The 23,303-nt window shown below is 35.4% G+C and overlaps 1 protein-coding gene across 5 annotated transcripts in view; it reads left to right on the forward strand.

Annotated features, from left to right (window-relative positions):
- CAPS2 (calcyphosine 2) overlaps positions 1-23,303 on the forward strand; it is a 45,916-nt gene that overhangs the window by 17,278 nt on the left and 5,335 nt on the right. For 4 of the 5 annotated variants that reach the window (XM_027595440.1, XM_027595441.1, XM_027595444.1 and 1 more), the window contains 10 exons: positions 1,480-1,547; positions 4,372-4,491; positions 7,949-8,023; positions 8,875-8,970; positions 9,058-9,151; positions 12,138-12,256; positions 14,093-14,169; positions 15,743-15,897; positions 19,363-19,482; positions 21,534-21,630. In XM_027595440.1, coding sequence (XP_027451241.1) covers positions 1,480-1,547; positions 4,372-4,491; positions 7,949-8,023; positions 8,875-8,970; positions 9,058-9,151; positions 12,138-12,256; positions 14,093-14,169; positions 15,743-15,897; positions 19,363-19,482; positions 21,534-21,630 — 1,021 coding nt within the window. The remainder of the gene's footprint in view (positions 1-1,479; positions 1,548-4,371; positions 4,492-7,948; positions 8,024-8,874; positions 8,971-9,057; positions 9,152-12,137; positions 12,257-14,092; positions 14,170-15,742; positions 15,898-19,362; positions 19,483-21,533; positions 21,631-23,303) is intronic. The other variant, XM_027595442.1, reaches the window with a different exon arrangement.

Raw genomic sequence — 23,303 nt, forward strand, 5'->3', positions numbered from 1 at the left:
TTTTTATATCCATCTCTTTTAGTTTGCTTGTCATTTTTCAACATTATTAGATCCTTTGCATCTGTGTGACTTCTGCTTCTGCTTCTGCTTTATGTTTACACAGACCTCAAAATCAATGTGCCTGAGGGCGGTTCTGACCTTTCCTACAGTAAGCCACCATAAATGCCAACACTCAAGGTGGGCTTTCTGCATGGGCTCTATTCATTAATCTCCCCTTTTCTGCTCGCTTCTGGGCTTTGCACCTATGTTCTGGCTGACCTTTTCTGCATATATTTCATATTTTACTCAGTGTTCACCTTCATCACCCTTAGACATAAAACACACTTTGCAGTGACTGTAAGTTACCATACGTTTTCTAACTTTTTAATTGCTGTTTTAAATTTATTATTAAACAAAAATCATTATAAAGTGTCATGAGCTTAGAGAACATCAGATGCAGTTATATGTTAAATGACGTGAACTATATTTATATGGGGCATATTTGGATGTGTAAACTGTATCTTAATTTCTACCAAACCCCCCAAAAGCCAAATTCAGTTATACACTAACATTTAAATAATTGCACCCAAATTTCCAGGTTTTTTAGGAGTTTCTATGATATGCCTTTAGTCATTCTTACTTGGATTTTGTGTCCATTTTGAATAGAGTGCTCTCCCTAAGGTTACAAAGCCTCTACCATAAGCTACATTATTGTACTTGATTTCATTTACTGGCATGATCAATGGAGATGACAGGAATGTACAGTGTACAAGCTTTATTTTGACCCCTTAATTTTTTAACCTTTTTCATTTACTCTTCAAAAGAAACATTTTAGTAAATATAGTTACATTATAATCTAATTGGAATTGGACGATTACTAATCTTTCAGTTTAATATAACCTAAAATGTAGTAAAAGTATTTTCAAATGAGTTGAAAAGCAAAAAACAGTGTGAAGATAATTTAATCAAACCAGTAATTGAGAAAAGTTGATCAAGTATTAATGGATATTATGCATAGAAAATATTATCCTTTTAATGACAGGAAGCTTTATGAAAGATTTTTATTTTTAGATTTTTGATAAAGGGTTGAAGGATTCGAATTCAATTTTAGCTTCATCTACTACGAATAGTTTTAGAACAAACTCCTTGTGTCAATGTTGGTATTCTTCTTGGAGCAGGTTAAAGTGCTTTTTACAAGGCATCTGTCAAGGAGAGGGATATCATAGTCTCCTCCTCCTTTATTCTGACTCCATGAAATTCAGAGGCAGAACATAGAAATCTCTGATGATCTCTACCGAAATTAAAGTGCATTATTTTTTAGGAAATAAATGGTATTTTCAGATTAAATTATTGGAATTTGTTTTTATAGTAATGATGGATATAGTAATCTCTATTTAAGAAGAAAGTTGGAAATTTAGCATATATTTTAGGGTTCTCATGTTAACTCTAGTGTTGTTATGTTTTATTGATAATGAAATTTTAAAAATTTTCTCTTCTTAGGAAATTGTGGCTGCAGAGAGGAAGAAACAGACTGTTGCAGAGCAAGTGATGGTAGACCACTTATCTAGGTGAGAGTAAGTAGTAATGAACGACAGAAATCCAGTCAGAAAGTTTTCGTTAAATTTTTTTTTATCCTTAGTCAATCACCAAGTGGTGACTCACCTGACTCTGAGGTTCCCACACGTTCCCCGTTCACTGCACTCACGGTGTTGGAGTGATGGTTTTTTACAGCATTCCTAGGCCAGTAGAAATACCCAACAGTTCTCTTTGTTAAGTATTTTTCTCTAAATAAGTTAAGTATTTACTTCATGACAACTTAATGGCCATTTCAAAGAAATAATACACATAAATTAAAAGAAAAAATATTTGTATTTCACTCTTAAATAGCCACAGTTATTTTATGTGCCTTCTGGTGCATGGCACAATCTCTCAAACCTTAGGATTGTTGAGGATGCTGTCATCTTCACTTTCAATTCCACATGGCACTTGCTATTTATCACAGCAACTGTAGAAAATCCAGCTTTGCAAAGGTTTGACCTCACTGAAAGAATGATATCTTGTTGAAACTGTGAATGACCTTGAGCTGATAGTTCATGTAGTCTCCAACAAATATCAAGTATCACCGCATTTCCCTCAAAAATTAAAAATATCCCACATAGTCCCTGTGAGTTCCCTGTGGCACTCTGGAGTGACATGGTGCACAGTTTGGGAACTGTGGGATTGTTAAAAATTTAAAACTTAATCTGAAGTTTCATAACTCTTAGAAAACTGTAAAGTGTAAGTACCTGCTGTGCTAAAAATTGCATGATAATATGTAAATATTGTAGGATTTCAGAAAAGGCTGAAATAGTCTAGGAAGTCTTCAAGGAAGAAGTAAGACTTATGGTTAGCTTTGAAAAAAATTATTTCGGTGGCAGAAAGATACTCTACATGCATATTTTTCAGTAACTGTCTTGAAATAATTAATTATACTTATAGTCTTCAATGTTCCTCTTTCTGTTATCTTTTGAACTCACTTCGTTGATGTTTTCACCCGCACCGTGCCACCTCAGCATGTCCTCATAAGATAATTTGTGGCGTCCGTGTTGCCCAACTAATGGTGATTTCTCAGTTCTCATTTACTTGACCCATCAGCAGCATCTGTCTGCACTGAAAAGTTTCTCCTCTTTGAAATACTTTTCTCTTTCCCATTTAGCTTCCTACACACAACACCTAGCTGGTTTTCCTCCTTCCCTCTGCTCCTTCTCAGTCTCTTCCTCTGGTTCCTTTTCATCATCCCTGTCCTTATACATGGGAGTACACTGGGCTCCATTCTTAGACTTTTTCTAAGACTCCATTCTTGACTTCCTAACTGATCTCATCCAGCATCATGCCTTTAAAAAGCATTCATACACTAATGTTTCCCTGATCTAAGGTTCCAACGTAACGTTTGCCAGTCTGGGTTCCTCGAAGTTCATTTCGCTCCATCCCCCATGACCAAATCCTCTTTAATTTTCCTCCAAGGCAGCTCCATTCTTTAGGTTATTTAGACCTAAAATGTTTCTGATGCTTTTGGTGCCTCTCTTTTTCTCAAATCCTCTATTCAGTTTGTCAGCAATCACTCTCAGTTCTACCATCAAAATAAATTTACTCCTTCTGCTGCCATCATCCCTGTTCACAATATCATCTTCTTTGTCCTGGATCATTTCAGTCTCTTTCTAACTAGACTCATTGTGTTTGCATTTGCCCCTTGTTGGTCTATTCTTAACCCAGCAGTCAGAGTACGTCTATTAAAAAGTAAGCCAGATCAAACCCTCCCGTAATTTCCCATCACGGTCAGAGTAAAATCTATGTATTGGTTATATATTACCACAAAACCAGTATCTTAAAACTACAGTGATTAATTAGAACTTGTGTATCTTCCAATCAGCTGTCTAGGCTAGGCTTGGCCAAGTGGCTCTTGCTTTTTACTTACTTTGGCCAGTTATATATGAACAAAAGCAGTGGTCTCAGTTCTGAGTTTAGGCCTTAAGAAGCCTTATGTGTTTCCACTTGCCTTTTTGCGCTTTTGCCATCCTGGTGAAAAGAACACAGCTTGGCTAACCCACTGAGCTCAATAAGAACATGACTCTGCAAATGCAGCTGGGCCACTTAGCCAAGATAATGCCAGATGAGCAGATCCCCAGCCAGCCCACACTTACATGAGTTAGTTTAATTGAGATCAGCAGAGCCATCCAGCTATATATAATTGGCCAGAGCAAGTCAAATGGCTAGGCTCAAAGCTAAAGGGTGAGAAATTAGTACAGTACACCTATAATGAGGCCATGGCAAGGATGTGGATCAGGAGTGCTAAAAAATTATGGTCTGTAATATAGTTTACCCAAGCCCTACATCATCTGTCCACCATTTGAACTTGGACTGCTTTTCCTACTTCTCTCTCTCTTGTCTATTCTGCTGCAGACATTCAGCTTCCTTCCTGTTGTGAAACATACCAGGTTCACTCCTGTGTTAGGTGTTTTTCATTTATTTTCCCCACTGCTTGGAATGATTTTCCCTTAGAAATCCATACGGTTTCCTACTTACTTTGTTTCACGTCTTTATTCAGAAGTCACCAGCAGTGTCTCTTTGTTTAAAGAATAATAAGGGAGAGACATGGAGCCGAGTTGTCTCAAAAATTTCAATTTATATTTAGATAACACTTATGGAAAAAGAGATTGATAGGAATATTCACTTTTTTATGGCCAGAATTTTTAATTATTAAATTTACTCATTCAGTATCTGGAAAATGTATAATTCTGACAGTAGTGTAAATTTGTATTTGTAGATGAGCTTTTCTAGCTGCTTATAAATATGTGAATGCTAGAGTAGTGCATTATCATATTGAGTTGCCAGACTTTGTATTTTCCCATATAGGGCTGTAATCAGTGATCCAGAACAAAACCTAACTGCTGAGAGACAAGAAAGTGCTCGTATCTTTCCAGATTCAAAGATAGCACCTCATCGATTTAGGAAAAGAACACTACATGAAACTAAGTAAGAAAATTATACTTATATCAAATGAAGATATAGTATTTTATAAATGAATTTAAAAAAATGTACTTTTGTGTCTAACTGAAAAGATTTTTTTGGCTCAGTTTTGCTTTTTTCTATATGAAGGAGAGTGGAGTTTTTGGAGTTCGGATCCCACTTGTGCCACTTTAAGATATAGGGGTAAACTTTGCCCTCCAGGTTTTTTATTAATAATTTAGGAATAAGAGTTATAACCTGGGAGATAATGTATATGAAAATACAGAATATAGCAACTGAGACATTTATATATACTGAATCTCATACTATTTTCAAAATTATTATTGCTTACAAGTTATTATTAATATTTTTATTATTTTGCCTTTCACTTTGTAGCTTATAAAATCTTTGGACTTTCACAGTTTTGGGGTGCAGTCCACTTAAATTTCTCAACTACTTCACTGGCACTTGACAGCTAGCCTCAACATTAAGAGACAAAGAAAATCCATCAGTTCCTGCAGCAGTTCTTTCATATTTTCAGACTGCTATAAATGCCAAAAAGGTTCTTAGAACTGTTAATTTTTTGGTCTCATTCTTATTTTCTGGAAGACTCTATTTCCATACCTTTAAATATTCAAAGGTATCATGTATCAACTTCCTATGGGTGCTGTAACAAATTACTACAAACAATACTTTAAACAACACAAATTTATTCTCTTACAGTTCTGCAGGTCAGAAGCCTAAAATCAAGGTGTTGGCAGGGATGCATTTCTTATAGAGGCTTCAGGGGAGAATCCATTTCCCTGCCTCTTTCAGCTTTTAGAGGCATCCTTTATTCCTTGGCTCTGGCCTTCCTCCACGTTCAAAGCCAGCAACGGCTGTGTTTTATCACTCTGACCCTGGGATCGTGACCTGAGCCGAAGCCAGACGCTTAACCGACTGAGCCACCCAGGCACCCCTCTGATACTCTTCTTCTGTAGTCAACATATCCCTCTGCTTTCTTCTCATAAAGACACGTGCAATTGCATTGAATCCAGCTGTATAATTCCAGATAATCTCCTCATCTCAAGGTCTTGAATCACATATGCAAAGTCCCTTTTATTGTATCATGTAATTGTAACATATTTACATGTTCTGAGGTGTAGGGTATGAACAACTCTGGAGGGTCATCCTTTAGCTAACACATCTAAACTTCTCTTTTTTAAAGTAAGCTTTTATTGAAATAAAGTATATGTCCACAAAGTGTACACATTTTAAGTGTACAGCATAGGAATTTCCACAAACTGAACAATGCTCATGTACCAAGTTCCTAGATCAAGAAATAGAGCATTCTTAGTACCTCAGCAACTTGCCTGTGCTGCCTCCCAGTTACTGCCCACTTCCTTTGCCACACCAGCTTAACCTCTCGTCCTGATAGCATGGATGGTAACTGCCTTGTTATAAACCTACTGAAATCACAAAGTTTGGACTCTAGATATCTGGCTTCTTTTACTCAACATGTTTGTGAGTTTATCCGTGTTGTTATTTGTCGTTGTCTTTTATTCTCATTTCCATACAGTATTTCATGGTATTTAAATATACCACAGTTTATTCATGGATGTTGATGGACATTTGGCCTTTTAAGAATGGTGCTTCCATGAACTTTGGTGCATGTTTTTTGGTGAACGTATGTACTCCTTTCTGCTCAGTACATACTTAGAAGTGGAATCGCTGGACCATTTAGTATACATATGTTCAGCTTTAAAAAATACTGCCAAATAGTTTTTCAAAGGGGTTGCTGTAATTAGCATTCCCACCAGGAGCAGTAAGATTCGTATTTTGGTCTTTACCTGCCTGATTCTTATTCCTGTATTGTTAAGAACTTGGGTAGAGAGAAGTGTTTGGTACTACTTACTGGATACCTAAAACACTAACACATTTATAATATAAATGTCTTATTTACTTCTTTTATCTTTTCAAGGAGACTGTAGACTCCTTGAAGCTGTTACTTCAACATATCACTGTTAAATTGAGTTCTATTCACCTTTGAGAAGCAATATAACGTAATGGTTATGAGCAAGGTTGGGCTCTGTCATGCACTAATTATATGACTGTAAAATTTATTTGTAAGATGGGATAATAGTACTTCATGGAATTATATTGCAAGCATTGAATGAACCAACGTGCGTTTAAGTGATTTTAATAATGGCTGGTGTCTAGGAAGTTCTCAATAAATAGTAGCTGTTATTATTGCTGTTATTTTCTTGGCATTTAGAGTTTTTTCAGGCATGTAGTGAGCATTCAATAAACACATTAATACTAATAGATTAAATTGAATTGAGAAGAGCAATCTATCATGACTCCACTCTGTTCACAAACTCCTTTTGTCCATAGGCTCTTGTCTGTATCCTGCTTATTTTTCAGAGACCTTGATTTTATAGAGGTATTGCTTTTCAAGATCCCAATGACCCATACACTTACTTACTATTTACATTATTGTAGTTCATTATACCTGTAGCTTTATTGGAGTGCCATAAAATTATTTAGGAAGGAGAGTAAAGATACGTCACCAAATCTTCAGATTTCTTATTATAAAGGAGTTTACTAGTAATAGGATGCTAAAGTGTGGACATTTGGGTTTTGTTTCATATTATTAAACAGAATTCTAGGACTAGCAATCTTTGTGAGATCATTTAGTGCCATCTGAAGGCCATAAAGATTACACAGCTGATCAGAGGTCTTACACCTAGACTTATTCAAGGCTGGAACCTCATCTAGCACTTTTTCCACCATTCTGTTATTTTGGTAAGGTATGTTTTCAGCTACCTATGACTGAAAATTTGACTGATAGTGACTTAAAAAAGTCAGGATTTATTTTCCTATAAAACCAGCTGCCTGGAGGTAGTGTTGGTTTCAGTTCAGTGGTTCAGGAATGACACAGCTCTGGGCTGGCTTCCTCAAGATCTTATTGGCCTTTCTAACATGGTTGCCTGATGGCTGCCGTGGCTCCTAGCATCACATCCCTGCCACGTTCAGAGACAGGAACTGTTCCCATGCCACTCTCTTATCAGGACAAAAGAAAGTCTTTCCTCGAAGATTATGGACAGAACTTTGTCCCTTAGTCACCTCTAATGGAAAGAGGCCAGAAAAGCAAATTAGATGATTGGAGGGAGGCAAAGGAGAACAGGGTTAGAAATGGCTGCCAGTAGCACTGTAATAGGACCAGTTACAAATGTGCTATTTACTTGTATAGCACTTTGATACTGTACATTCTAACACAGAATGTATGTGTGTGTGTATTATACACTATATCTCAGGATTATTTCTCATAATATGTGAATCTGCTTCAGTTAGCTAGCACTCTTAAAAAAAAAGGCTTATAACTTCATCTTCATTCTGTGCATTTCAACATATCAACATAACCGTTTTTGTACTTTTATCTTTTACATCAACATCAAGTATAGGAAACTTTAAACTAATTATTGACAAATGTATTTCTTAACAGGATAAGAACCCATTCTACATTAACTGAAAATATGCTTTCTCATAAAGTACAATTTGATGGTAGGATCATATCAAGGTAATTATGATTTTATTAAACTTTTACTCCTATGATTATAAAACAATATTCTCTTCAAATAGAAATAACAATAATGAGATTAAATTTGTCACATTTAAATGTAAAATGTGAATTTAGAATGAATGTTTTTAAGTAATATTAATGTTACAAAAATTATAGGAACTATGAACCTATAAATAAGACATTTTAATTAAAAGTTACTTAAAAAGTGATTTTAAAATGGCTTTCCAAAAGAAACTTAGAAGGGAATTTTTTAAAGATATGTACTATTTCTAGAAGATGGTAAAGCATTTAAAAATTAACCTTTATGTAAGCTGCTGTCTTTGATTTTCTTTGAATGGCTTAAATTAATAGTAGATTATTGATAGATGCAGGACAGTGAGAAGGAAGATGATTCTCAAATCTGTTACCTCTGTCTTAGAAACTTCCAGTCATACACAATGCTGATGTTTTTTGTGTATATTAAAGGTGAAGTGTGTTTTTAAAAATTATCAAGTCTGTTCAGTGATTTTAAACTTTCTATCACAAAGATAAGTGTCTATCCTTGAGTGGCTTCTTGCAAGGTCAACATTTTTTAGGGTCTTTCACTTTATCTTAAAAGTCTATGTCAAAATAGTAATCTACATTGTAATATATCTATATCCTATCAGTGTAAGATAAAGCTTTTTTCTCCATCCAAATCTTACTTAAATTGACACTTCAGTAAGCCATGCCATGTTTCCCCATAACCCTTGCTCATTGCTGCACATTCAAGAGAGTAAAGCTATTCTTTGACATACACAATTCTGGTTTATTACTTAGTTTGAAAATTACCCTATTTGAAAATCTTTAATATCATTCTGTTTTTCTAGAAATGGACGTGATGCTTGCAGAGAGCTGGTTGGGTTCTTTTTTGCTCATGACCAGTCCCTAACAATTTATGAATATCGGCAATTTGGGAAAAACAGGTATGCCATAAAAATTGTTACAACTCTCAAGATGATTACTTCTGAGAGAAGCTGAATAACTTCACATTTTTGTCATTTAACTTCTAGAACAAATGTGCTTCCTTTTATTCAAAAAAACATTTATAGTCATCAGTGTGGACGAAGAAAAGGAAAACACTACCAACTGGGCGATTTTTATGTTGTAAGTGAAGTGTATATGTATGCAAATGTTTTAATGCCAGATGCTGAAATTTGTGGGGGTGTGGGGGTAGAAGGAACAGGGTTTCTAGTTTTCAATTTATTATCTCTACTCCTTATAGAGCAGGGGCTAATGGTTGATCTTTCCCTGGGAGGTTCTGCCTCTCAGGTCCAGATCCCAGTGGTCTGAATGTAAGCATATAGCATTTATTCCTTGTAACACTCTATCCCTCCGTCACAAATCTGCAGTATAAGTTTGGGAGAGCTTGTCTCTTGGTGCTTTTGAAAGCTCTACAATTGTAGAGGCTGTACCACTGGGTAAGTGGCTACTTCAATAGTCCCAGGAGTAATGGTCCATGTCATGCAAGCCTATCTCCTGTAGATGCATGTTCTTCTCTATGCGGAGGGATACTTGGCCTCTGGAGCTATCACATATCTGATATTTAGCTTCTCTGCCTTGTGATTTCCCCAGCTCACACAACTCCTGACTTATGGTGTATAACAAAGATTCCCTAGAATGGGGTCGATCATGGGTAATATTACAATTTTGGATAGTGCTCTTAAATTTTAAATTATTATGTTCACATTATCTCATGAGTAAAATTTAGAACTGTCCACATTGACCATCCACATAACAAATATCTGCTCATAGGCTAAGCATTTGGAGATCGAACAGTGACTAAGTTAAATCAATTCCCTGTTTGCATGGAGTTTACAGTCTGATGGGAAATACAGTCAAATAGGAGGGCCACATCAATGTGGCTGAATCAATGATTCAGTTTCGATGGGTCAAAGAAGACTTTCTGGAGACAGTGCCGTCTAACATCGATCTAGAAAAGGCTGGGATAGACAGGAGAGAGGAAAAGCCTTCTGGGAGGGGGACAGCTTGCACAAAGAACAAACATGAAAGAGCCTGGCTTATTTGGAGAACTGGCTGAACTTTAGTTCACGGTGGGAGTTGGCAAGAGATGAGTCAGAGCTTATTAAGAGTAGCCTTATATTAAAGAGTTACCTAGACTGTATTGGGGAATCACTGAAAGATTAGAAGGGGGTGCAGTGAGGGGAGCTGACGTTGTCAGGTTTGTGATTTAGAGAGAAAGATCTCTCTGGTTACAGTATGGGGGATGGATCAAAGACTAGGAGAAAGAACCAGATCGGATTGAATTCTATTAATTAGGAAGGAGGTTATAGCAACCTAAATTAGGCTAGTGGCTGTGGCCATGAAGCTAATTAGAAAAAAAATTTTAAAGTCTTCAGGAGGCAGAATCAATAGGATGTTGTGACTGGTTATGTGAGGAGTTGGGGATGAAGAACTTTACATCTTAGACTTGGATTAAATACACTAGACTAGTCACTCCAGCCTCCCTCTCGAGAGCTAGAGAAAATCAGCTCCAAATCCCATTTCACATACCTGTATACAGAATGTTTAATGTCTACCCCAACATTCAAGTTACCTCTAGCTCTGAACTGCTGCTCCAAAAATTTAGTATATTTTATGATTTATTCTTACTATCCTGTTCTATATTACTTGAACCCGGTGTAGAACTCTGCTTCGTTTTATGATTTCCAAAAAAGAATGAGGTGGGGGGGAGATGGGAGAAACAAAAAGGAAGGGAGGGAGGGAGGGAGGGAGAGAGAGTGGAACGGAGGGATGAAGGAAGAAAAATAGGAAAGAAAGAATGGAGGGAACCCACACACAAACCATATATACGATCCTTTGTGTGGCAGACATTTTGAAGGGACTATAGAGTGAGGTTTATATTGCAGCAGTGTAAGCAACTTATAATTTATTATTAGACATTCATATGCTTAAAAATATGTCCCTTAAACATTTGCCGTGATATAGGTCCTCCTCTCCATTTTCTGACTCCTTCCATCTCTTGCTCTTCCCACAATCTTCCATTTCTTTAGGCAGAAATACTTGGCTTATTTTTCTTTTTTGTGGAGGTGGGGGCGGGTCTTGTCTGCCTTCCAGGTGTTACTCTGGAATTTACCTTTTCACTTCTGTATGCCCCACGAAGGTGTTTCCCAGACACTCCCTAAAAGGAATTTTAGGCCAGCTGTTCAGATAATAGTCCTGTAAACGTGCGCATGTGCCCATAGATGCACATGCATAAAAGTGCACCCACACGTTCACTCACAAGCATGCATCTATTGCTTTGGATGCATGACTCAGAACTCATAGGTGGACCCTATGCACACAGAGCTGTATACATACGTACGCTCATATGCATTACACTGCTACACCTATCACATAGTCTCTAATTGCTTCATATAGTCATTTCAACAGAATTGATAGATATTTGGAAGAATGGAGAGAGTACTGTACTTACAGGTTTTTTAAGTAAATGCTCCAGGAAAAAGAGGAAAGAAATCTCTCCCCTTATTTTCAAGAGAGATAATTAAGCCCCTTATTTTAAATTTGTGTTTGTTCATATTTAGCCATACTTATTTGAGCAACTCTTGGGGATTTTTGATAGGAATGTTTTCACCAAAGCCTTGCTGCTCCAATTAGGTTACAGTTCGTTTTACATTTATGTGATGTTTGTTGTCAAAAGACCAGGTGAAAGAGGGTGATGAATCTATTAGGTCATCAATTTGCAGTACATCTTTCCGTGAATCAATAGGTCTGTCTCTGAATTTAAGGATGTCATAATTTCAGTTAAAATTACTTGTCCTTTCTTCCTCTGACTCCTAAAAAGTTGGAGTTCTTATTTTTTCACATCAATTGTTAAATGTAAGATTGTTCTAATTGAGAGATTGACTGGGAAATTATTTCCTTTATTTTCCAATATTATTAGCTGAAGCCTGTGTGGTTTCTAAATATTCTCTGAATATACTTTTTTTTTATCAGTATAAAAGTATACCGTGTCAAACATAATGAGAATTGAATATTTAAATTTAAATTGAATATTTAAAATTAGTGTTAGTTGTATTTTACTTCTTCTATACTTTCTAGCTTTAAAGAATTCATCTGTTAATTTCTTTAGGGTGCAAACTTGACATTTTTGAGTTATGATCATCCCAGACTTCCAGAAAGCGTAAAGGAAAACACATTACTTATACTTCGGATCACTAATATTGATCAGATGGCTTTGGATTCTCTCAAGTAAGTCAAATATGAAAACACTATTTTTTATTATCATAAAATGATATTCTTTCCCAAAGCATTTTGACTTTGGTAAACTTTATATTTTTGAAAAACAAAGCATAACTATATTTGTCTACTTCATGGGCTCTATTATACTCAAATACACTTTATGAGTAGGAATAGTTAAATTAAGATCAAAAGTATTCCATTTTATGTTAAAGGTGCCTTATTAATTTGCTGTGCTATAACACCTTTATTTTACCAAATGCCACCAAAGCAGTCAATTTTAAAAGGTAAGCTTATAGTACACTATTATAACATTTTCCACATTTTTTAGTGTAGTGCTTTTGTTTTTTTAGCACTAAAAAATGTCTTGGGTCTCACATGATTATAGTATTCATTGATTGATGATTTGCATAATGAAAAAATAATGCTAATGAATCAAAAAGTGCTTTTATTTTTAAATTTTTATTTATTTTTATTTTTTAGAGAGAGAGAGAACAAGCACGGGGTTGGGGGAGAGAAGGTCAGAGGAAGAGGGAAAGAGAGAATCTTAAGCAGGCTCCACGCTCACCAGCCTAGAGCTCAATGTAGGGCTTCATTCTCAGGACCCTGAGATCATGACCTGCGCCAAATTCAAGAGTTGGATGCTTAACCGACTGAGCCACCCAGGCGTCCCTCAAAAAGTGCTTTTAAATGAATTTGAGTTTTTAAAGTCATAGAATAGATATTATGTAAAACGTATTATTTATATATATTTATATATATATAATATATATATGCTATATATAATATATAATAATATATTATATATATTTTATTATATATTATATATTGTATGTATGAACATGTCAGTTGCAATATATGTTATTTGTATATATCTTATATGTACTCTGATTTTAAAAATTCAAATTCATTTAAAAATGCTTTGATTCATAGCATTCACAGCATTATATATAAATAATATATATTTTATATATATTCATATATATGAATTATGTAAGTAAAGTGTAACAAACATAATCACATATAATCAATAAAATATATATATATATTTTTTAAAGATTTTATTTATTTATTTGACAGAGAGAGAGAGACAGTGAGAGGGAACACAAGCAGGGGGAGTGGGCGAGGGAGAAGCAGGCTTTCCTCGGAGCAAGGAGCCTGATGCGGGGCCCGATTCCAGGACCCTGAGATCATGACCTGAGCCCAGGGCTGATGCCTAACGACTGAGCCACCCAGATATATATATATAAATATATATATATTTTATATATATATAAATATATATATATTTATATATATATATTTTTATATAAATATATATATTTTAAAATCACAGAATATGTGTGTATATATGCTATTCTTGCTGAGTGTTTCTTGGTGTTGTATGCATTGCAAAATGATAATAATTGGTGTACTGTATGTGCATTAGAGGCCACATCCCATAAATTGGCTAAAGGAAGACTGTTTCTTTGTCATTTACCATATTTCTCAAATGAATGCAGTTTCTTTGGCTTCTTAAAATAACATTTTTACATTCTGTACTTTCAAAGTTAAAACTGCTTTTAAATTTTATAGTTTTAATTATTCTAAAAGAACATTGAAATAGTTACAAAATGAATGTAATGTTGAAGGTAGTTCTTGCAAGGTTTAAGGATTTTAGCTCTTGATTTAGCATATTTAATTTTTCTGGGAATTATAGCAGCAAGTGAAACTGGGCCTTGAGAAACCTCTAAGCACTCTTCCAACTCTGAGAGTTTCTTTGAGTCCAGAACAGGGAAGAGCTTAGAGTTTCCATACCGAAGATTGCAAAACAATATATTTTTGTCACTGTGAACATGTCAATTACAGAACTGATTCTGTGGAACATGAGGATGATACCAGCAGTCAAGAAACCAATGACAGGCGTGTCTTAAAGGCCATTCAAGGTACGTATCATTACTATTGTCTCAAGCAGTTTTAATTTTCAACAATTTTCTTCGCAAGCAGCAAAGCAGTATTTTCCAGACATTTCTTAGTTTTAAAACAAAGGCACTTGATTTATATTTCTTGTTTGCTTCTTTTTATGAATTTATACACTTAAAAATATCTTTATAAAGCAGATGGATTTGAAAAAAAGGCAAAAATATTTTTAGGATTTCCTCCACTTTAGTGATCTTGTTTAACTAGTAGTGTATGAATTATGAATTTAAGAATTTTAGAAAGTATTAGGTAGTATGGGTTTTCTGCATTAAATGAATAAAATGTAATTGATTTTTGTAATATAATACTTGTCTTATGCATGAGATGATATCCCAAAGTGATTTATGGCAGCCTCCTGTAAAAGAAAAAAATGCTAGCCTGGGAGCCAGGTTGATGTTTGGACTCAGCCATTTAATAGACATATTACACTGTGTAAATCTCTTGCACCTCTTTCTTCATCTCTAAAATGGGGATAACCTGTTTTATTAACTTTCCAGAGCTATTGTGGTAATAAATGAAATATATGCAGGCTTCGGACATGAAAACATGTTATGGATTTTGTTTCTAGAGTCCAGTCTTATAACCACCCAAGCATATGAGGCTCAAATAGACAGTTCCTTTGATGACTCTCATGGTCAAGAAGGAGGAAGACATTAAACAAGTAATCATAGAAGTCAACTTATCATTTATAAGGTTTGATAAATCCTAATTTGTCATTTAAAAATGATATGAGAATAAGAAGGCTAGAAACAGATTTAAAAGCTGTCTGGGATTGGGGTTTGAAAGCTCCCAATATTCTTGATGTCATTGTTAGTAAATCATTTTCTCTGTTCTGTCATGGTCAGCCCCGTATTTGTCACTGTTGAATCCAGTGACCTTTGTGCCTTATTATTTAATAACTGCTTTGGTAAAGTTAACTATATTTTCTTTAGTAAAGATGACACAAACTGTGTTAAGTGTAATTACTGACCTGCGAAGAGAATGCTAGAAGCTTGAGAATATAACTAAAAATTCCTAAAAGAAAGGGCTGCTTTAAATGTGTAAGTATAAGATAGCACTACAAAGCCTTGATGCTGTTCAATATGTAAGTTAACAATTTGAAGATTTCAAATATTTTAGAAATTTTGAACTCATTTTTGAGTGACTTGCCTCACATCAGTTTTATAATTATAGCAAAGAGGAAAGAGATTAAAGATGTGAGATCATTAGATGAAGAGGAAGCCTGGAAAGCAAAAACTAAGATTTTATTTGTAACATGTAGATTATTTTCATGCTGATAAAGTGATGCCTTATTTTTCTATGTAACACTTACACCACACAGTGGTGCTATAGTTCTAGTATATTTACGTGTGATTTTGTATATAACACTCTTTACTAAAAGCGTTCTACTTTTCAAAGTCTTTTGTCAGTCCTCCATACCATCTAGTTGCATATTCACATCCTTTATACCGCTTACATCAACTTCAATTTTTCCTACGAGAGAACTGATATATTTGTATATAGGAACAATCAGTTTCCATTTCTCTTCTTCCTAAACAGATGCGCTAAAAGAACAGCTACACAAAAGGGGTGTTCGTATTTTGACTGGATTGGGAAAATATCTTCAACAATTGGACAAGGAAGGAACTGGACTTTTAGATAAGGCAGATCTTAAGCAAACTCTACAAGTATTTCACTTAAAACTGTCTGAAAATGTAGGTACTGCAATGAATGACATAGTTTTCTTAAGTGGTATTACTTTTCTATTGAGATTTTAGTAGTTCATCTGTCTCTTTTTTACAAAAGATTATTTATTTGTTTGTTTATTTATTTATTTATTTATAGCATGAGTTGGGGAAGGGGCAGAGGGACAGGGAGAGAGAGAATCTCAGGCAGAGTCCGCGCTGAGTGCTGAGCCCCTGAGATCATGAGATGAGCCCAAATCAAGAGTCGGACGCTTAACCGACTTAGCCACCGAGGTGCCCCCATGTGTCTCTTTCTTTTTGCTTCATAATCAGTGTTAGCCATCAGGCGACAAGTCCTGTTAAATTTTAAAATTTCAATATTCATTCCTCCCTCATGAACTTAATAAGAACCTAATAAGTAGGCATTGTTCTAAGCTCTAAGGCATACTCTATACTCTTAAGGTCTTCATAATCAGAGGAAAAGAAAGATGAAGGATTACAGAAGACTATATGTGTTAAATAGAGAATGCTTTCAGAACACATGGGATCAATTCCAGACCAGGTTATGGGGAAGAAGAGAGACGATCATAGCATTCCTGGAGGAGGGTATATAGCTGAGCTGAGTTCTGAAGGATGAGAGGAGTTAAACAGGCAAGAGAGGAGGAAGAACGTGGGTCAGACAATGACGACTTCACACAAAGGAGAAGCACATGTGAAGGCACGAAGGGGAGGGGGGCGTGTAGCCTGTTCTAAGAATTGCAAAAGGTCAAAACTGCCCCCCTGCCCTCCCATTAAGCAACCAAAGCTTTTACACATCCTGTTCCCTGTGCTGTGAGCAATCTTTTTTTTTTTTAAAGATATTTTATTTTTTATTTGACACAGAGAGAGAGAGTACGAGCAGGGGCAGCGGCAGGGAGAGGGAGAAGCAGACTCCCTGCTCAGCAGGGAGCCTGATAATGGGGCTCAATCCCAGGACACCGGGATCATGACCTGAGCTGAAGGCAGACACTTAACCATCTGAGCCACCCAGGTGCCCCTGCTGTGAGCAATCTTCCACTAGACCTTTGCATGGCTGGATTTTCCATCCTTTAGGCTTTCTCTATGGGGAGCACTACGCTGACGCCTCTGTCTAAAGGAGTGCCCCATCTGATCCCTGGTCCTCTGTATACCATTTACCATTTTATTTTCTTCATACCACTTTGCAAGTATTTTCTGGCTTTTCTGGCAAGTAGAGTGTTAGTTCCATCAGAGCAGGGACCAAGGTGCTTCTGGTTTCCTGCTGTGTCTAACACCTCGAATGGAACCTTGCATACGGCAAGTGCTGAAGAAACAGCCTCAGTTTACGTGGATAAATAAGATGTATGGAAGGAAGGAAAAGAGAAGAACAGAGAGAAATAAGCCTGGTGGGCTCCATTTACCTTTAAGCCTTGCATGCTATGCTAAGAAGTTTGGGTTTTATTCTAAAAGTAAATTTGAAACACGTCTACCTCAAGGGTTTCAGATCAGAGATTCTCTTGAATTGTTTTCTCTTGCTTCAAATGGTCTTGTCACAAGACATAGTGTATTTTGTGGCAGGAACACTGAGAATTGAATTTATGAGATATAGATTCAAGTTCTAGACTTACTACCTCAACGGTGTGATCTTGCATAGGTCTGTTAACTTTTTTGATTGACAGGCTCTGCCTGGGCAATCCACAGATAATACCTATGGTCAGAGTTACTTTGAACATCAGATGAGAAAATTACATAGGAATATGCCTTTTCAACTAAAATTCTGTGCCATTGTGGTGGTGTTTATCATTATTGTGACATACCTGTCCTTTGTGTTTTTTACCAAGTTTAACTTTGTGGCCCACACTTAGTGACACATATTAGGGTTCCTCTAACTTTATCTCTTCCTCTCGATAATCATAATAATAGTAAAAACAGCAATAGAAAATTAGAAAGCCTTGGTGTCTTTATCCACAGTCATACAGGTAATTAATAACTGAGTTAGACCTAGAGCCCAGATAGTCTAGGTCAGCCTAGTATTCTTTCTGCATCAACCAGTACTTCTCTTCTTGGTTGATTTGCTAAATTTTTGTCACTGGAGTCAGAAATAAAAACTAAAATAATTATATAAGACTTCTAACATAGGGAGAACATATATTATGAAAATATGAGTAAACTTCCCTTTTTCCCATTTTAAAAATAATATTCCCTCCTTTTGCCCCTATAATATCACTAGAGACTGCCTATGCAATGATAAGCAAAAATAAGAACTCAAAAATCACCAATCTGGGTCTAATTGTGGAACTAGTTTGGGGAAAGCATAGTCATTCTCCTTAATTTGAAATTTAAAAAATTGATATGCACCATAAGTAGCCTAATTTATTAGAGATACTATCAGTAAATTAAAGCTCAGTTTTTTTTTCAACTGAATTATCATTTTCCATTCTGTACCATATCTTAGAAAGAAAGACTTATAAATTTGTTGCCACTTTTGGTAAATTATTCCATTTTTGAAAATTATTTCTTTTAAGCTTCAGGCAATATCTTTTAATTCTAGTATTCCATGAGTTGGGCATGCAAATTCATTTTTTATCTGTATTATGTATGATTTTAAAGGTCAAGCTCACTTTTAAATTTAAGAGCACATTTTACAGACACTTAAAGTCAGTCATGTAGTGGGCATTATGACAGACAAATTAGGGGTTATTGAAAATTGGGGGGAAGCAGGGCATCTTAAGATTGAGTTTTTCTTATTAAAATTGTAATTGAAAAAAGTAGGAGGAAGTAGAAGAGAACTTTTTTGAGTCCCATTGTCAGTCACCTTGCTAGATATCTTATTTACAGTCTCACTTAAAGCTAACAACTTGACTGAAACTTTGAAAATATATTTATTTACTGGAGTTTAAGAAAACTCCATCTGTATTTTTTTGTTGTTGTTATTAGGAACTCTGTGAATAGAACATTCTGTTAAATTGTGCATTTGCAAAGAAGTAAGTGGCAATGGTAAAATGAACAAACTGGCATAAGGATTTACTCAAAATAACACCTTTCAGTGTGAATTGTGGAATAATATTGGAGCCATTCAGATCCTCTGTACTTTGAAACATGACTACCAGCAGAAATACTCTTAGTGGCCCTAATGCTATTGGAATCACTGTAGAACCCGAAGTGAATTTTTAATTGTCACGTTTATAATACATTAAAAATAATAAAATGTTCAAATTCAAGTAGGTGGTGAGCATTTTTGTATAGAAAGGAATCAAACTTAAAATAAGAATTTGTGACACTGGCACTCTTAAATGACCCTGAACTTTGCAGAACCGTCCACCACAGAGTTCCTTTAAATAGTTTTCTTAGTGCCTTTGTTTGGGTTTATATGTAACTTTTTGGAATTAAATCTGCTACTTTGGAGCTACAGAAGTAGTAACAAAATAGTATTAAGGTGAGTTTTGTTGTGGTCATATATAACTTTAAGGTGAAACAGTGGTCTCTGAATATTTCTAGGATTTTGAATCTGTGTGGCAAAGTCTGAATGGCAATGGCAGTGGCAAGGTTGATTATGGAGAATTCAAACGTGCCATTATTGGTGAAATGAATGAATACAGGAAATCGTTTGTTCGAAAGGTAACTTTGTTAAGTAATCTTTTAGTTACTTTTTAAAAAGATTTTAAAATTTTTTGTTATTTATTTGAGAAAGAGAGAGAGAGAGAGAGAGAGAAACACCCTCGCCCCCCCCACACACCCGCTTGCGCAGGCTCACACAAGCAGGGGGAGGGGCCGGGGGGAGGAGCAGAGGGAGAAGTCGACTCCCTGCTGAGCAGAAAGCTGGACTGGGGGACTCCATCCCAGGACCCTGGGATCCCGACCTGAGCGGGAATCAGACTACTAACTGACTGAGCCACCCAGGCACCCCTGAAATAGTTACTTTTAATAGAGTGTTGGGTTCATTATTTTAAAACTTTATTGAATTACCATTGAACATGTTTTAAATTCCTTTACCTGTAATTTATTTTGAGATTAATAAAATACAGGCAAACACATACATATACAAATCTACCAGGATAAAGCAAAATAATTTATGCGTATGTTTTAGGAACAGATTTTAAAAGGAAAATAAAATCTGAAATCAAATTTTGGTTCACAAATTACTAGTTCCATAAATTGCTGGCTCCGAAAATGACTAGTTATATGATTATCTATTATTAAATATGTCTGAGCCTTAGTTTTTTGTCTCATAGAATTGGTATAAGGATTAAACTTGTAAATTTCTTAGCATTGTGGCTGTTCCAGTGTCAAAGCTCAATACATGTTATCTTAGGATTGTGACTAGAGATGTTTATCTGGTATGGATATTAGCCAGCTTTCAAATGAAGATTAAAATGACTATTAAATTGGAATGAAAAACAGGAGCTCTGATTTTTTCTAAAAGATTTATTTATTTATTTTAGGGAGCGAGAGAGAGAGAGAGAGAGAGAGAGAGAGAGAGAAACACGCTTGGGCATGCGTGAGTGGGGCAAGGGGCAGAGGGAGAAGGAGAGAGGATCTCAAGCAGGCTCCACCCCGCATGCGGAGCTCACAACCCTGAGATCATGACCTGAGCCCGAATCAAGAGTCTAGGCTTAACCAACTGAGCCACCTAAGCACCCCAAGAGGCCCTGATTTTTTATAGGAAAGTACATATTACTCAGGTTCTGCTGGCCAATTTTAGAGCATACTTTTGAGCAATGTAGTTTCTTTCTCTTTCGAATATGTACCTGTGTATAAATATCTAATATTGAAACAAAGCTTTTGTGTATAGAAAAGTATAAACAATTACATGAAGTATAAATCTCAAATAGAAAATATCAAAATCTTTACTGGCCAAAAGACACAATAAAAACTTTATGTTAAATGAATTCATCACATAATAATTTATAAATTTGCATTTATTTGTACTTTACATGTCCTGGTGACGGATGTGAGTATCAGGAGTAGAAACTGGCTTAGGGCTTCAATGTATAATAGGGGGGGATTCAGCCCATAATAGGTACCCTATTTCTGTGAACACATTATTGTGAATAAACAAACTTGATTCTAGTTTTGACTCTTTCGCAAATGTGGGCTGTTGCTTTGGGTTGGTTGTGTGTTTCTATATACCCATTCCTCTTCCCCATAAAATATTTTTTTATTTTATGATACCAGAAATTGCATTGAATTAGAGAAGCAGTAAAACAACTGGCATATCAAAAGGTAGTGTTAGATTTCGGGAAATAGAGTAACATAAGCCATTTAAAAAATATTGTACTTTCTTTTTGATTTTAGTGATGAATATTTGCATGTTACTTTTTGAATCAAAATGGTCCTGGCAATTTGTTTTGGCCATTTATCAGTTTCCTATAAATCCTAGAGCTGGAAGTTACCAGAAAGGTCTTTTACCCAACTCTGCAGTGTAAGAGGAGGAAAGCCAGGGCAACAGAGGTTAGTTTACTGTCTCAAGGTCAGGGTGCCAGAAAGTGTAGGTTACCTAACATCTTGCTCCGACATCTTCCTGTGTTCATGATGCTTCCTTCATATACCAGTTTAGTACTTTTAAACTGGCTTGTTTAGAGCTCAAGGATAACCTTCTACAGAATAGAGAATTAGGTTCTCATGTCTAATGATTTCATAGAAAAAAATAACATTTCTCTCTTATTTAGGCCTTTATGAAATTGGATTTCAACAAAACTGGCTGTGTGCCTATTATAGACATAAGAAAATGTTACTGTGCAAAGAAGCATCCTCAAGTAATTTCAGGTAATTATTATGAGTCAAATGCATTAACATTTCTAAAATGTTAGTTAGTAAAAGTAATATCTTAAATTATATTAACTTACAGTGTGGACTTGAGGCCATTAAGGGAGGAAATAATTATTTTTTAAAACAGAAACATAAGAGCCATTTTACCTTCTTTGGCAGCAATATACTAAAAATTCTGAGGTCTATTGTCTGTGCTTACTCTTTTTCTTTGATGTTTATAAACTGAGATTGAACTTTTATTTCTTGAGGAATTTGAGTTAGGACAGAATGGTTTTAGAGGACAGATAATTACATGTGTAAGTTCTCTGAGTTAGTTTTACTGTATCTTTGTATCCTTGGAAGATTTAAGGCAGAAAGTGAAAGTGTTTCTCTGGGAATGGAGGTACACGTATAATGGGCATACATACGTCTATCAAAATTTGAGGATCTAGAAAATATCTCAAATATATACAGGCAATTTAGGATGGTTTGACTTAACAATTTTCTGACTTTACAATAGTGTGAAAACAATGTGCATTTAGTAGAAACTGAACTTTGAATTTTGGATTTTGATCTTTGCCCTGGCTAACGATATGCAGTACGATCCTCTCTTATGATGCTGGCAGCGGTAGCCAGTCATGTGACCAGAAGGGTCAACAACCCATACACTTATATAACCATTCTATGCCCATACAGCTATTCTGTTTTTTACTTTCACTACAGTAGTCGATAAATTATATGAGATATTCAATACTGTATTATAAAATAGGCTTTGCATTAAGTGATTTTGCCCAACTATAGGCTAATTTAAGTGTTCTGAGCATGAGTAAGCTAGGCTAGGCTAAGCTATGGTGTTTGGTAGTATAGGTGAATTAAATGCATTTCAGCTTATGACAGTTTCAGTTTACAGTGGGTTTATCAGACATAACTTTATTGTAAGTCAGGGAAGATCTGTAATTTTAGAGATTCATTACCTACTATATTGCTTCTGACTTTAATTTTTACATAGTTGATTTATAAATAAATTATTATAAAGAAAGTTTTGGCCATAGCAACTCTTCTCTTTTCATCACACATTCCTCTGTAGAGGTAACATTTAATATCATTTAATATATATACATTTCAGTCATTACGAATTTTCATAGCTGTATAGGTACTGTATATATCAAATACTTCTTGCAGTTGTTGTTTTTTTTTTAACATGACAGGTACACTAAACACACTGCTATGTAGTTTACTTTTTACACTCAAAAATATGTTTTGGAGCTCTTGCCATATTAATCCATATTGGGCTACCTTATTTTTATCTGTTGCATATTATTCTTTTTAAAAATCAATACACTACAATTTACCTAGTCTCCTACTGGCAGACTTTAAATTTCTAAGCAATGAAGCAGTGAATATGCTTATTTGTGACTCCTTAGGCTCATTTTCTGCTGTTTCCTGTCGGGGGGTGGTGGTTATTTCAATACCTAGAATATCTTCGTTTCAAATTTTAATTGATACTTACAAATTGCGTTATGAGATGGCTATACCAGATTATATTGCCATTAGTTGGAGAATTCATTTCCCCGACTGTCATGCCAACAGCATAGAATTTTGCCAGTCTGATAGACTAAAAATTTTTATTTGCATTTCCCTGGTTATTTGGAAGGTTAACCATATTTTTGTATATTTTTTGACCATTTGTA

This window comes from Zalophus californianus, chromosome 9 (assembly GCF_009762305.2).
Source record: "Zalophus californianus isolate mZalCal1 chromosome 9, mZalCal1.pri.v2, whole genome shotgun sequence".
Classification (NCBI taxonomy): domain Eukaryota; kingdom Metazoa; phylum Chordata; class Mammalia; order Carnivora; family Otariidae; genus Zalophus; species Zalophus californianus.